Here is a 15,251-nt window from a genome sequence, read left to right as displayed (position 1 = left end):
ATCCATAGTCCATACTCCCATACTCCCATACTCCCATACTATCTCCTTAACTGCTGGTGTAGTCATCATTGAACCCGCTCGCTCAAGTCTGTGACGTACCCTTTCCCACTCCCGCTTTCTCTCACCGGAATTCTTCCCCCCCCCCCCTCCCCCACCACCACCATCTGGTACCACTATCACCACCACATCATTATCATCACAACTCTTTCTCAGAGCTTCTTTCTGCTCTCCGTTCGAGCTTTGTTTTGCTTCTTTTTTTCAATTGATCTCTGTATCCATTTGCTCCTGTCCATTGATTTACGGCAATCATCGACAGGATGGATCCCGCAAAAGCGCCCGTCGAACCCCCCAAGAGACGCCGCATCGGTGTCCTCACCTCGGGTGGTGATGCTCCTGGTATGAATGGAGTGGTGCGGGCCGTCGTCCGTATGGCCATCTACTCCGACTGCGAAGCCTACGCCGTGTTCGAGGGATACGAAGGTCTGGTACATGGAGGGGATATGATCCGTCAGCTGCACTGGGAAGACGTGCGGGGCTGGCTCTCCAAGGGTGGCACACTGATCGGGTCGGCTCGCTGCATGTCTTTCCGGGAACGCGCGGGTCGTCTCAAGGCCGCGAAGAATATGATCCTGCGGGGCATCGACGCGTTGGTGGTCTGCGGTGGTGATGGCAGTTTGACCGGTGCCGACGTCTTTCGCTCGGAATGGCCTGGGCTGCTGGAGGAACTGGTCAGCCACGGGGAATTGACGGCGGAGCAGATCAGGCCGTACACAGTGTTGAACATTGTCGGCCTGGTGGGTTCGATCGACAACGACTTGTCCGGCACAGACGCCACCATCGGCTGCTATTCCTCGCTCACCCGCATTTGCGACGCCGTTGACGACGTTTTCGACACAGCCTTTTCACACCAGCGCGGTTTCGTTATCGAGGTCATGGGTCGGCACTGCGGCTGGCTGGCCTTGATGTCCGCCATCAGCACCGGGGCCGACTGGCTGTTCATCCCCGAGATGCCTCCGCGCGACGGATGGGAGGATGACATGTGCGCCATGATTACCAAGGTAAATTTTTTTTTTTTTTTTTGGGTTTGGGTCTGCAATCAAATGAGAGAGCTGACTCCATCGTAGAACCGCAGAGAACGCGGCAAGCGTCGCACGATCGTCATTGTCGCCGAAGGTGCTCAAGACCGCAGTCTCAACAAGATCTCCAGCTCCACCATCAAAGACATCCTTACACAACGCCTGGGGCTGGATACCCGTGTCACCGTGCTGGGACATACTCAGAGAGGAGGACCGGCCTGCGCATACGACCGCTGGCTGTCGACCCTGCAGGGCATGGAGGCCGTGCGCGCCGTCTTGGACATGAGGCCGGAATCGGCTTCGCCCGTCATCACCATCCGTGAGAACAAGATCATGCGCACGCCCTTGATGGACGCCGTGAAGGAAACCAAGGAGGTGGCGCAGCTGATCCATGAGAAGAACTTTGAGGCGGCCATGAAGCTGCGTGACGCTGAGTTCAAGGAGTACCATTTTGCCTATCTCAACACCGCCACCCCCGATCATCCCAAGATGCTCGTCCCCCATCACAAGGTGTGTTGCTTATCATCCTAAACCCCCTCTTTTCTTTTCTTTTTTTTCCTTTCCCCAACTAACTGACCGAACAGAAAATGCGAATTGCCATCATCCACGTTGGTGCCCCCGCCGGCGGGATGAACCAGGCCACCCGTGCGGCGGTCGCGTACTGCCTCACCCGGGGCCACACCCCTCTGGCCATCCACAACGGCTTCCCCGGTCTGTGCCGACACCACGATGATAAGCCGGTCAGCTCAGTGCGCGAGGTCGAGTGGCTGGAGGCGGACGCGTGGGTCAACGAGGGCGGTTCGGACATTGGCACCAACCGCAGCCTGCCGTCCGAGGACATTGAGACTACGGCCATGTGCTTCGAGAAGTACCAGTTCGACGCGCTGTTTGTAGTCGGTGGGTTCGAGGCGTTCACGGCCGTGAGCCAGCTGCGGCAGGCGCGCGACAAGTACCCGGCCTTTAAGATCCCCATGGTCGTGCTGCCGGCGACGATCTCGAACAACGTGCCGGGCACGGAGTACTCGCTGGGCAGCGACACGTGTCTCAACACGCTGATCGAGTTCTGCGACGCCATCCGGCAGTCGGCATCGTCGTCGCGGCGCCGGGTCTTCGTGATCGAGACGCAGGGCGGCAAGTCCGGCTACATCGCCACCACGGCGGGTCTGGCGGTGGGCGCGACGGCCGTGTACATCCCTGAGGAAGGGATCGACATCAAGATGCTGTCCAACGACATTGACTTTTTGCGGGAGAACTTTGCCCACGACAAGGGCGCGAACCGGGCGGGCAAGCTAATTTTGCGTAACGAATGCGCGTCAAGCACGTATACAACACAGGTGATCGCGGATATCTTCAAGGCGGAGGCGCACGGGCGGTTCGAGTCGCGGGCGGCGGTGCCGGGTCATTTCCAGCAGGGCGGCAAGCCGTCGCCGATGGACCGGATCCGGGCGCTGCGCATGTCGATCAAGTGCATGCTGCACCTGGAGGCGTTCGCGGGCAAGACGCCGGACGAGATCGCGGCGGACCCGATGTCGGCGACAGTGATCGGCGTCAAGGGGTCGCACGTGCTGTTCTCGGCGATGGGCGGGCCCGACGGGCTGGAGGCGACAGAGACGGATTGGGAACGCCGGCGTCCCAAGACTGAGTTCTGGCTGGAGCTGCAAAACTACGTCAACGTTCTCTCGGGGCGCGCGGAGGCGGGCAAGAACATGTGGACGTGCTATGAGAGTATGCCTCCTGTCGTGCATGAAGATTCAAGTTAACTGGGATACAGCGATTACGCCGGGTGCGCCTACTTCGCCTTAGTCGAATCGAACCCTTCGTCGAATGTGGTACGAGGATGTGTGATGATAAAAGCGGACGATCTAATCTACGATTGTTGATGATACACTCGGTGCAGCTTGCCAGGATGAGGTTTTGATATGATAGTCCAATGATTTAATGCATCCATCCCATCTCCATCATCATTCCAAGTCAATGGAAGCCCCGTCATATTTCTAGTAATAGTGTTTGTATTCTGTTCCAGTTCCTGTATCAAACACGAGAACTACGTGTTCTTTCTGGACCGCGCAGGGGAAGGTTTAAATCCGATCCGGTGTTAAGACGGGGTTTGATTTTAGCTGCGTCTACCTACATAGTAGATATCTATGCTCCGTCGTTTGCCTCATGATGTTAAGACGTTGAAAAGAAGGAGATAAGGTATTAAGGTCCCTTTTCTCCGTGCCTAACCGTGAGTACTAGGTATGAAAGTCTTAACTCCGATCCTGCCATTGCCATTCGCTAACCCCTGCAAGTATAGCCGCCTAGCGGTCCAATACTGAAGAGTCAGTGGGCAGATAACTACTTATAAAAGGGGATTACCGGAAAAGGGCATTTGGCGATCACGCGGTGGTTGTTGGTTCATCTCCCTGTTCATAGGGATCGACGTATCTCCTCAAGAACCGCTCTGTTCAGGGAGGAAATATATCCTTCCCCAAAGCTACATCTAATTGTCCGAAGCCTTTCTCATCAGAACCGATGGCCGTAGGATACGCCAGAGACCAGCCTCCGGGCTTCGTCAACCGTATCGAGCGGGTGGCCATTGTCGGAGTGCGTCTACCTACACTCCACTCCAGTCCACTTCAGCTCCAACTCCAACTCCAGCGGAAAATATACATATAGATAGGGCAGTGCTGACTGAATGAGACTCAAGGCCGGCGGATCCGTTGGAAGACATCTCACGGAACAACTCGTGTTACACGGCAAGCACGTCGTCACAGCCATCACCCGGCCCGGGAGCAACAAGACAATGCCCGAGGGCGTTCGGGTCGCCCGGGTCGACTACACCAGCGACGACGACGACGACGAGAAGGCTCTCGTGGACGTCCTCCGCGGGCAGCAGGTCCTCCTAATCACGATGAGCAACATGGCGCCGCCGGACACGATGCTCAAACTCATCCGGGCAGCCGCAACAGCCGGCGTGCCGTACATCGAACCAAACTGGTACGGCCACGACGCGGCCAACAACGCGCTCTGCGACGAAAGCATGATCAGCGGCAAGCGGGACCGGGTCCTGGCCGAGATCCAGCGGCTCGGCGTCAGCTCGTATCTGCTGCTTGTGTGCAATTTCTGGTATGAGTGGAGCTTGGGGGGCGGGCCGAACCGGTTCGGGTTCGATTTCGTCCACCGCACCGTCACCGTCTTCGATGAGGGCACTGAGCCCATCAACACGACGACGTGGCCGCAGTGTGGCCGGGCCGTGGCGCGGCTGCTCAGTCTGAAGCACCTCCCGGACGACGAGAACGACCGGGCCCCGACCCTGTCGCGGTTCCGGGACGGCTTGGTGTATGTTTCGAGCTTCAGGCTGACGCAGCGCGAGATGTTCGAGAGCGTCAAGCGCGTCACCAAGACCACCGATGCGGACTGGACGATCCTCCAGGCCTCGTCCCGGGAGCGGTACCAGAAGGGACGGGAGGGGAGGCAGCTGCAGGATTGGAGTCTGTATACCCGCATGCTGTACAGTCGGATGTTCTTCCCGAACGGGGGCGGCGATTATGAGTCCCAGCGGGGGTTGGATAATGAAGCACTTGGTCTACCGGTGGAGGATCTGGACGAGGCCACCGCCGAGGCCATCCGCATGGGCCAGAACAACCAGGTTCCGTTTTCGCACTGAGATGGACTTGACCTGGGCTATTCAAGTTTCCTAGCATTCCTTACGGATGCAAGAAAAAAAAAAGATTACAATTCCCATAATCATCGGCGCATGGAAATACCTCCCCACCAATAGTTCCAGTCCCTATACTCCGTAGAATCGTACTCGCTATTAATTATAGACGCAATAGTAGTATAGTAATAGGTAGGTTCATTCACCTCCCTTCCAACTCCTCCAATTCATCCAGCAGCTGCACCGTCTCCGCCGGTCCGGCAATCCACGCCGTCGTTGACGCCAGGCGCGCCTACACATCCATTGAGGTCAACATCCACCTACACAACCACTGCCAAGAGGAAGGGAAATACCTTGAAATCATTCGCGCCGGCGGACAGAAACTGGTCGCCGACGTGGAGCGTGCGGCTCGGCTCGATGCCCCCGAAGTATTGCTGGCACGCGCGCACACCCCACGACTTGTCGCCGATGTCGACGAAGACGTCGTTGCCGCCTGTCCGAGAAACAAAATTACAACATTAGTAACGTGACATGAGTAACGGGAGTGTGCAGGGTGGATGAGTAAAGGGGTGGTGGATGAGAGAAAAAAAAAAAAGAAAAAAAAAAGGAAAAGGAGGGAATGGAGATACCGTTAAAAGCACAAAAAGGGAGTCGCTCGCCCACCGCGGAGCGCTCGACGGTATTCTGCACGACGAGGACGGTCTCCTCAAGCTGTTCGCGGTGGAGCTTTGCGCGGTCGAGCGGGTAGACGCCGACGGCGCGGTCCTTGCGGAGGACGGCGACGGGGAGGTTGAGGTTTGCGGCGCAGGCGCGCAGGGACGACTCGGCGATGTCGAGGAGGGCGGCGATGTCGGACTGGTTCCAGGCCTTCATTTCGTCGAGGAGCCAGTGGTCGCGGGGGACGGGGGCGAGGCGGTGCGGGGCGTCGGCGTCGAAGCGGAAGAGGTAGTTGCTTTCGCCGCCCATGATGATGAGGTTGGATTTCTGGGTTGGGGTGAGGCTGGTGCTGGCGTGGACGGCGTCGAGCAGGCCGCCCAGCCGCTCGTAGTACTTGGCGGCCTCGGTGTAGCCGGCGGCGGTGACGATGCCGATGCGCACGCCGCGGTGCAGCAGGCGGAGCAGACGCGGGATGGCCGGGTTGTCGGGCGTGAGGCAGGCGCCGTCGTCGTAAAGGGTGACGTCGCCGTCGAAGGTGACGAGGTCGATGCCGCAGCCGGATGATGATGATGGGGAGTCCGGGGATGACCCGGACCCCCGCACGAGGCCCAGCAGCTGCGCTGTGTTGAGCGTGAGGCGGATATCGTTGAAGGAGGGGGCGACGAAGCGGCGGCGGCTGATATAGCGCTTGCGGTCCTGGTAGTTGAAGGCGTCCTCGAGCGGGAGCGGGCTGAAGAACGAGCCCACGGTGGGGACGAGCAGCTTGAGTTTGGATTTGCCAGGGGCGCTGGTGCGCTCATGGTGGACTATCCTATCTCCTTAGAACCCAAAACCTCTACACTTAATTCTTCCAGGAAGGCTAGACGCACTATGATCGGCAATGAGCTTCTCGACGTCACGGAAGATCTCGGCGTAGCGCTGGTGCGTGTCGGCCGCGACGGCGACCAGGTTCTCGCTGTGTTCCTGGTAGACGGCGGTGGGCTGCGAGTGCAGCACGAACGGGACCGCCAGGAGGCCCTGATTCATCCGGTGAGGAGTGTTCTTTGTTCAACAACTCGCTGGCTGGCTGGCTGACTCACTTTGATCCATTCAATCTGGAATCGTCAGTATTAGAGGCTTAGCTATGCTTAGCTTGAAGAGGAACTTACTAACTGATCGCGGCGGTGCGACTACGGAGAAGGGAGTCAACGACATTGTCTGTCCTCTCGACCTGGACCGGACGAGCATACCTTGAGAGCATCTACACAGTAGGTTAGAACTGTAAAGAGATACAAAGAGACTGATACTTGGGAACATACATTCAACGCGATATCTGGTAGTCATGATGATGATTAGTGATGAAAGTAGGAGAGAGAAGAGAGAGAGAGAGATGGAAGAAGAGAAGAGAAGAAGAGACGGTGTTGTTGTTGTTGTTGTTGTTGTTGTTGTTGTTCCCCCGCTTTGGGCTTCACTTCAGGGGCGCCAAGACTGACACGTCTGAGGTTATCCAGTTGATGTACTCCGTCTGTGCCAGTACCACAGGCTAGAAAGAAGAGAGATAAGAGTATCTAGATCAGGATCAAGAAACATCTAGCCCTTCACACAGCCTCCATCTCTGAAGAAGACACAATATGACTCATCCCCAGTCACCTCGCTGCACCGGCCTGATTCGCCAATCCCCCGGAATCAAGCTCGCTCGCCAAACAGGGGCTTAGACGCACTAGACAGAGACGAGTCCCCTAGTCCGATTATCGTCGCCGGTGATTTGCCATGACGCAAACACTCACCCAGAAAGCAGAGGGCGGGATCGTGCTGTAGTGCTGGTCTCGTATTCGGTGGTTGTACAGTCATTATGATGGTTGTCGTCGTCGTCGCGGCAGCCTGAGGCATATGCGCAGCCTATCACTTTGTCGCGGCTGGGAGCGGCATTTGGGGGAAATGAGAGACATATGGCCAGTCATCTCATTGTAGAGTTACATCGAGTCGGAGTCATATGGAATTACTCAGGGTTGTTTGCAGGGGGGGGGGGGATGTCTGGAAATGGTGCCATGCTGGGGATATATATACCGCATAGTTGAAGTAGAGTAGAGATAACAATCGCCACCAACAAACAGACATCATCAAGATGGTGAATACAAACACAAATCCAAGCGCGAACCACTCGAGCCGGAGTTCTAGATCTAGGTCTAGCTCGAGCTCGAGCTCAAATCTGCCCCCATCAGACCCTCCTCCTCCATATACCCCCTCCGAAACTACCACCACCACCACGACAACGACAACCTCAAAACACTCATCCACACCACGCTCATACTCAGCATCAGGCTCAGCATCTTCCACCTACAGCGCCCTCACCCACGGCCTCCAAGTCCCCTCCCGCGCAGACTACTTCACCTCCGGCTTCGTCTACCCGCCCGTCCTCCGCGACTTCGCCATCACACCCACCCACTGGACGCAGTTCACACATGAGCTCGCCACACACGTAAAACTGTCCCGCGGGCAGTGGGTCACAACCGTCGCGAAGGCGCTGGGCGCGCTGGCGCTCGGCGGGACCATGCTGGGCGTGCTGGGGGCCGTGCCCGCAGTGCTGGTGGGGCGCAAGGCGCGCCGGAATCGAGAGGAGATGAATCTGGTTATTGCGGCGGCGGAACCGGTGGCGGAGGTGGAGGTGGAGAGGGATGGGGATGAGGATGTTCTGGGGAAAGGGGAGAGAAAGGCTGGGGCGCTGGCGAGGACGGTGCAGAGGTGGAATGAGACGTTCTTCAGGCCGAGGGGGTTGCGTGTGAGGGTTGAGGTGCCGTGGGAGGGGCTTGAGGAGATGGACGAGATGGAGGTGAGTGGGCGGGAGCGACGGGGGAGAAAGGAGGAGGGTGTCAGGGAGGATGCGGCGAGGAAGGCGAGGATTGTGATTGTGCCGGTGGATTCTTAGTCGTCTGGTATTAAACTAGATCATAATCATATCAAAAGTACTGCATGACAAATGATACTGCCTACACCCTCGTATCCTCCGTATGTGTCGCCGTCGCTCGCGTCTCTTCCGCCACCTGCGCCTTCTCCGACAGCACCAGATCCCGCTGCTCCGCGTCCCGGTTCCCGTACAACCCGATCTTGTACCACGGCAGCTCGAACAGCCGGTCCATGCTCTCCAGCGACCGCCCTGCCGTCTCCGGGATGCTCACCAGCACCCACAGCCCGCCCACGATCGTCACCGCCGCAAAGCACCAGAACGTGCCCTTGGGCGTGATGCCGCCGTCCGCCGTGGCGAGCAGCATGTTCGGCACCGCGCGCGAGTTCCCGTACTGGTTCGCAAAGTGCAGCGTCATCGTGATCGACGTTGCCAGCGCCCGGATCCGCAGCGGGAACAGCTCCGCCGTCAACAGGTACTGCATCGAGTTCCAACCCAGCGCCCACCCGAACCCGGACAGGTAGATCATGGCGATCGCGCCCCGGCTGATCCCCTTCTTCGACGCGGGGAGCACAAAGTCGTCCATGATCCCCATGCTGGGCACGCCCGTCAGGAACCCCGCCACGTAGATCATTGCGATCGCCTGCAGCGTGATCCCGATGAGCAGCGCACGTTTGCGCCCGATCACGTCGACCAGGAACAGAGCGCAGGAGATCGCCGCGACAAGCTTGATGATGCCGAACACCCCCGTGACCAGCAGCGACTCGTTCGAGCCTGTGATTCCCAGCAGCTTGAACAGGTCCGGCGCGTACAGCGTGATCGACCCCGCTCCAGACCACTGAGAGAGGATCTGCGACATAGCCGCAAGGTATATCCGGTACAGGTTCTTGGGGATTAGGAATGTCTCCCGGAGCATGCCGAGCCAGCCCGCGCCCATGGTGGCTTCGAGCTCCGCCTGGTGCGACTGCTCGATGGCTGTGATCTCCTGCAACACGTACTCGTGGTCCTCAGGCAGATGCCGCAAGCGCGCGAGATTGCGTAGCGCCTGTTCGTATTGACCTTTCTTGACCAGGAACCGCGGCGACTCGTACTGGAGGAAGGAGAGGAGGAAGATGAGGCCGGAGAAGATGATGTGGAGACTGGTTGGGACCTCCTGTGCTTTGTCAGTATGAGTCTTCTCCCCGAAGGCAGACGACTAACCCATCGTTTGTGTGTGTTGTCGCCCAGATTGACCTGACAGCCGTAGTTGGTAAAGTACGCGAGGACGATACCCAGATACACGAAGCCCGTGAAGACGCAAGTACACAACCCCCGGATAGACGCGGGTGCCTACGCAATCTATCAGTATACGCACTTGCAACCGCAATGTGACCCTTACAATTTCTGCAAGATACACCGGGCCAACCACAACCGTCTGGCCCACACCCAGCCCTGCAATGAAGCGACCGGCGTAGACCGCACCCAGGTTTCCGTTCGCGCCCATGAAGATGGCGATGCCGACAATCCATAAAACACAGAGCTGCCGGGTGGCCCAAATCCGACCGATGCGATCACAAACCACAAACGCACTAAGCAGTCAGCACTGTACCTGACTAATTGGGCAGGGACTTACAATAGAGCACCTCCGACGGACCCTATCTGCACCATCGCCGACACATTCGCCTTGATGTTCGTCTGTTCGACCGCGCTGTACTCGCTGAAATGAATCGTCCGTTGGAAATCCTTCGAGTTGAAAGCACCCGAGATCAACCCCTCATCCACGCCGCGGGCAGCGCCCATGAGACCAAAGGAAAGTACGGCGAACCATAACCGCCAGTTGAAGACCTCTTTTGGTTCGGGGAGGTTCCTCTGCCGGAAGATATTGATGGGTTTTTTTGCGCCGCCTGCCATATCGTTTGTTACAACCAGGTGAAGTAGATGGAGAGGATGTGCCTGGTAGTGCCAGCCAGAGGGAGGGGGAGACGATCAGCTGGGGTTTATATCCCTTGCATCTGATACTGCCTCGAACGGTGAGGAAGAAAGGCGGGGTCAAAGACAGAAATTAAGACATTGAGCTTGAGGCAAACCTAATTGCATAGCCGACGTCCTGAGGCACGACGAGCATATTCCGGAAGAGAATGAACTGGCTACCGACGCTCACAGGTTGCTCAATGCTGGCAAGCAACTGGTGTCAGGCGACCAAGCCAAGCACTGCATGTGGCTCCTGGTCCAATCAAGGCTTGGTCAAGACTTGGGTGCTGTGGCGTGCAAGCTTATTGCGCATTGACTTAGCATGGTAATCGAAGCCATCTGCTTATGCTTAAACTCTCTCAATGAGTGGATTGATGGAACGACGAGGAGCAGCTGTTGTCATTAGACACAAGCTCTCTCGCAGCATACTCGCATCTTCATCGTCCAAACAGCATCACACTATCCAAATGAGTCGTTTCTCTCTCAACATCTCCTTCCCCGCAAACCATCGGCTGTATCCCGACGCATCCCTGTCATACCACCAGAATTATAACCAAAGTCCGCCAGTCAGGAGCCCTGGATAAATGCCTCCACTATTCACCGACCCCATCTGTGTTGGGGTAGAGTAGCTAGGCCAGATCACGATGCAACTCTTGTCGAATCGAAGCGCCCGGTTTCAGTTGGGTTGCATTTGCATTCGTGTAACGCCGATCAATGTCATCATCGATCGTCGGCCGTTGCGAGGCAGCTTTGACCAGAACACCGCTAAGCAGCACGCCTGGGCAGTAGCCAGGGGGGATGAACGTGGGACTGGAGGGGGCTGCCATTCGGGAACTCCAGATTGGAGCGGAACGGTATCGATCGTAGAGGTCATCGGAGACCCCGAGGAAAAGGAAACGTGGAGGATATCGCTAGCTGGTCCTCCGTAGCGTTAGTGTGACTGTCTCATTTGCTGTCTGTTGTACTCTGTAGTTATGCAGTGATGTTGATGGTCAACGTGGGGGACAACACAGTGTGGCGGAGGGAAATAAGGTGGTGATTAGCAAGCAAGGTTAATCCACTGCCCCCGATTGGTCATATTTGGAAGGCAACAAACCACACTGAGACAACATGGCTGCATCAGAAGGAATACAGTTCGACTGGGACAATATACGGAGACTTCGGAGATGACCAAGTTATATTGATATTGTGGATACCCGTCACTCCATTTAAAACAGAAAGAAGATAAACATATTTCCAAACCCAACCCTCAATCTACACACGCCAGCGGAAAGCAGGGTTGCGCCAGTCAAGGTCCTGGATCTGTCGCTGCGAGAGACCAGCCAGCGCCTGGTCGACATTCACCTTGTCGCGCTTCTTGTTATCCCATACCATCCACGCCCACAGCAGCGCACCCGTGATCATGGTCGTGGCCGCGGTGGCCAGGTTCAGACCGTTGCCGATGTGGTAGTTGGGAGCATCGAATGGTAGGAAGGACCAGGTGGAGATCAGACCACCAACGTTGCCGAACATCACCGCGGTGCCAATGGCTGAGGAGCGCGCCGTGTCCGAGATAACATTGTTCGACACGTGGGCACTGCACAGCGCACCAAAAGCGAAGGCACCGCTGGCAATGAGGAAGGTCGCGCCGTAGCGGACCATGGGGTTGGTGCTGGCCAGGAACATGATGTATCCGATCATCATGAACGGGGCCCCGACCACAAAGAACACCACACGGTTGTCGTAGCGCCAGCTAAGGAAGGGGAACAACACTGTGAAGAACGCGCCCACGACATACGGGGGAACGGTGTGCAGCTGCTGGGAGACTACTGAGTCATGGGGATAGATAGTTCTGACAATGGTGGGCGCGAAGAAGGCAAGACCCTGCACCGTGATGTTGTTCAGGAGGAAGATAAAGGAGGTCACCAGGGTCACCGGGCTCAGGATACCCCGCAGAGTCTTGGCCTTGTCGATCTTGTCTAGCACCTCGGTGGTTCCGACACGCTCGGACTTGACGCGAGCAACGGCGAGGTCCTTCTCTTCCTGCGTGAGCCAGCGCGCGGTCTCGGGACGGTCGGTCAGTGTGAAGAACGAGATCACAGCTAATCCGATGGTGACAATGCCCTCAATCGCAAAGATCATGCGCCAGGTGCGCAGGCCGCCGAAATGATCCAGCTTCAGGATAGCGGACGCAAGCAGACCGCCAAAGGCACCGGCCAGCGGGGCCATGACAATGTAGAGGGACAGGCGGAAGGCTAGCTCACTGCGCCGGTACCAGCGAGACAGATAATAGGCGATGCCTGGCAGCATGCCTGCCTCGAAGATTCCCAGCACGAATCGGACGCCAGACGCGGCGCGGATGTCGTGGACAAAGGCCGTGCCGAGCGAGGAAATGCCAAAGCCCAGGGTCATCACGGGCAGGAACCAGCCGGGGCCAATCCATTTGCAGGCAATGTTGCTAGGGATTTCGAACAAGATGTAGGAGATGTAGAAGATAGACAGGAGAGCATTGTAGTCGTTGCCCTTGAGTCCAAGGTCTTTTTCGAATCCGGCGAGCTTGGCATTACCTGCGACGAGGAAATCTCAGTCAGCACTGGGCTGTATCCTGCAATCAACTGCATCGAGTATATCAACGTACCGATGTTGGCTCTGTCGATAAAACAAAAGAGATAGAGCAAGGCAACAGTGGGCACGATGTAGAGGTCAATCTTCAACCGCAGTCGTCTTTCCGCGGCACGATCAAACTCTACCAGGGCGTGACCATATTGGTCAGTCGCAAGTTGACCTCGGCTGGCAGCATCATGGGCTGTCTCATGAGCAAAGTGTTCTCGGTGATCCGCGGCACCCTTTTCGTCCGCCATCAGGGTGTTTTGTGGTGAAAAAGGCGTGACTTACCAAAATCCTGCGAGGGTTGATCACCTTCGTCCAGAGCAAAGCCCCCAGAACCCATGCGTGAAGGACGATTTATAGGTCCAGCTTTCGTCGGATAGGAGAATAAAGTCGGATCTGCCGAATCTCACAAACGGAACTGATAATCGGATATGCGTGGGGACCGCCTATGGAACCTGGGGTCGCCTAGATTAGAAACTGTGGGGTAGTGGTGACAGTGACAGTTGCTTCTGGGTACCTGAGCTTTCTTGAAGGCCAGTAATTGTCACTCTAGAGGAGCCTAACCAGAGTCGTGGCACAGCTTTGCGGTAGTCATAACACGGCAGATGCAGGCGTGGGACAGGTTAACAGAACTCAAAAGTCTTTTTTTTTTCCCCCCGAGGCATTCAACCTGAGACAGTAGGGCAAAAACGCTGAGTCAAGCCGCCAGGTTAGAGCCATGCTGCATGCATCTCATCTTCCCTATCAGTGAAAGCATTTATCAGTGATTGCTTGGCACAACCAATTTTGCAAATTGCCTAGTCCGAATTAGACTTTGAAGCTATTCCTCTCTTCGCCCGTCGGTACAAAGTCAAAACGAAGGCCTTGGCGTGTGTCAAGGTCTACGGGAAGCGACCATCGTCGTGATAAGGATTAGAACTGCAAACAGTCAGCCCTTTGTCATCAAAACGAAGGCATATCATCAGTGTGCTAATCATCTCAGTTGCAGCCTCTTCATCTGAGACGGTGTCTGCAGAGAAGATAGAAGAGATAAGGGAGGAAGGAGGGAGGCAGGAAAGAGGAATACTCCTGACAGCCTACTTACAGACTGGTGCTGATTTGTGGCGCTGTGCCAAATACTGTGCGCCTTGACTGGCCACTTCGAGACTGGGCCGGTATCATTCATGTGGCCAGTATGCAACTTGCAAAGACTCCAAGCCACCGAAGTTAGCTTCTTCTAACTTCTCCCCGCGTTTTATCCATTCCACTTCCACAATCACGGGAGTTCAGCTATGATGACCAATGGCAATATTGTGTGCAAAATATTACGAAATCAATACTGTGGGACTTGGCATGAGGGTCAAATAACCGATGGTATTCGAAGACCCACGGTTTCCCACCAGTCGGTTAGATTCACCGATGTTGACACTTGACAGCTTCCCTGGCTGAAGGGTTGGGGTGAAGGAACTTGAAGGTTGCTGGTGATGAAGAAGAAGAAGAGAAGGTTGACTCGAGTCTCGACCCGCCCAATGCACGTGATAGCTGCGCCTTCACTCTCCAGTCTCCATACGCGTAGGCCAAAACAAATACTCGAGTATAATAATGCATACTTGGTTGTCTGCTCTAACTGGGGAGAAAGGGAAAAGACAGCCATTTAGGGTTCTAGGATCCTCCTACATCTTGTCATGTCTTGCTTTTCGCTTAGCCTTACAAACATGAGCGAATGATTCAGGGGAGAAGTATAACCTTCCTACCACCCTCAAACCTTAGCCTGTTTCCTGGTCTCTTACTGACGCTTGTTGCGACTCAGCAGGCTTCCGTTCCACTGGAACAGCATCTACCGAGCTGTGCTTTATGGAGTGCTCCATACCATGGAGTTCTGCCTTGTAGAGCTTGATCCTTCTGGCTTCCAGGCGACGACAAGAGATCCCTGCGTCCCTTGGCAACCCATCAGGTCGATGTCACGGTTTTGCCGCTGGGCTAGAAAAGCCTTGGAACGCTAATAACCACTCTCCCATTTGACCGTATCTCTGCATTATCATCGGATAATGGGGTCGGTTCTCGGAATTTGGCCGCAGTTACTCCAATTTCAATGGTGTGGCGAGGGCTTAAGGGTGCAACAGACTTCACTCTGTTCCCTCCTCGTCAATGATAATACCTCTTGACTACAGCTAATAACCTGGGTCTTGAAATCTAGGCGTCCTTGGCTCGAATAGCGTCGAAATAGTATCAGTGACATTTCCCCCCCGTCTTTCAAGGACTCCGTTCAGTAACGCCCATTGGGAGTCTAATATTCGAGTATTGAGCTGCCCCGGCGGGCAAGCAGGCTTTCCTTATGGTTTCCCTTCACAAAGGACGTACCAACATACAGACAGCAGCTCGCAGTCTCGAGAACACGAACAAAGAAGTTGAGTACATCGCAATTTGGCCATTCACAGGCCAAAGGGGCTGTCTGTGCTGATAGTCTCGATGGCTCCCT

At 56.0% G+C, this 15,251-nt stretch overlaps 6 protein-coding genes across 6 annotated transcripts, besides 6 other annotated features; 3 read left to right on the top strand and 3 right to left on the bottom strand.

Annotated features, from left to right (window-relative positions):
• Positions 1-10: 10 nt before the first annotated feature.
• Positions 11-40: a microsatellite.
• Positions 41-136: 96 nt separating this feature from the next.
• Positions 137-203: a microsatellite.
• Positions 204-317: 114 nt separating this feature from the next.
• On the top strand, positions 318-2,836 carry ACLA_078110 (ATP-dependent 6-phosphofructokinase; the record flags this gene model as incomplete). The annotated part of the gene is made up of 3 exons (XM_001270488.1): positions 318-1,058; positions 1,125-1,586; positions 1,661-2,836. 3 exons carry the CDS (start codon positions 318-320, stop codon positions 2,834-2,836), a joined length of 2,379 nt encoding a protein of 792 aa, XP_001270489.1.
• Positions 1,614-1,638: a microsatellite.
• Positions 2,837-3,590: 754 nt separating the features above from the next.
• ACLA_078100 (uncharacterized protein) lies at positions 3,591-4,725 on the top strand (the record flags this gene model as incomplete). Its single annotated transcript, XM_001270487.1, has 2 exons — positions 3,591-3,662; positions 3,766-4,725. The coding sequence occupies 2 exons, from the start codon at positions 3,591-3,593 to the stop codon at positions 4,723-4,725; spliced, it is 1,032 nt and encodes a 343-aa protein (XP_001270488.1).
• A 193-nt stretch (positions 4,726-4,918) lies between these two features.
• On the bottom strand, positions 4,919-6,696 carry isn1 (IMP 5'-nucleotidase ISN1; the record flags this gene model as incomplete). The annotated part of the gene is made up of 7 exons (XM_001270486.1): positions 4,919-5,008; positions 5,070-5,209; positions 5,346-6,179; positions 6,243-6,390; positions 6,522-6,542; positions 6,603-6,631; positions 6,672-6,696. The coding sequence occupies 7 exons, from the start codon at positions 6,694-6,696 to the stop codon at positions 4,919-4,921; spliced, it is 1,287 nt and encodes a 428-aa protein (XP_001270487.1).
• Positions 5,300-5,328: a microsatellite.
• Positions 6,697-6,771: 75 nt separating the features above from the next.
• Positions 6,772-6,805: a microsatellite.
• Positions 6,773-6,805: a microsatellite.
• Positions 6,806-7,477: 672 nt separating this feature from the next.
• Positions 7,478-8,278, top strand: ACLA_078080 (uncharacterized protein; the record flags this gene model as incomplete). The annotated part of the gene is made up of 1 exon (XM_001270485.1): positions 7,478-8,278. One exon carries the CDS (start codon positions 7,478-7,480, stop codon positions 8,276-8,278), a length of 801 nt encoding a protein of 266 aa, XP_001270486.1.
• A 61-nt stretch (positions 8,279-8,339) lies between these two features.
• Positions 8,340-10,144, bottom strand: ACLA_078070 (putative MFS quinate transporter; the record flags this gene model as incomplete). Its single annotated transcript, XM_001270484.1, has 4 exons — positions 8,340-9,407; positions 9,455-9,583; positions 9,633-9,822; positions 9,867-10,144. The coding sequence occupies 4 exons, from the start codon at positions 10,142-10,144 to the stop codon at positions 8,340-8,342; spliced, it is 1,665 nt and encodes a 554-aa protein (XP_001270485.1).
• Positions 10,145-11,458: 1,314 nt separating this feature from the next.
• Positions 11,459-13,044, bottom strand: ACLA_078060 (putative MFS transporter; the record flags this gene model as incomplete). Its single annotated transcript, XM_001270483.1, has 2 exons — positions 11,459-12,750; positions 12,822-13,044. 2 exons carry the CDS (start codon positions 13,042-13,044, stop codon positions 11,459-11,461), a joined length of 1,515 nt encoding a protein of 504 aa, XP_001270484.1.
• Positions 13,045-15,251: the final 2,207 nt, after the last annotated feature.

The sequence above is a fragment of the Aspergillus clavatus genome, genomic scaffold (assembly GCF_000002715.2).
Source record: "Aspergillus clavatus NRRL 1 1099423829803 genomic scaffold, whole genome shotgun sequence".
Lineage (NCBI taxonomy): Eukaryota > Fungi > Ascomycota > Eurotiomycetes > Eurotiales > Aspergillaceae > Aspergillus > Aspergillus clavatus.
Note: the sequence above shows the minus strand (reverse complement) of the source record. Positions and strands in the feature narration are given on the sequence as shown.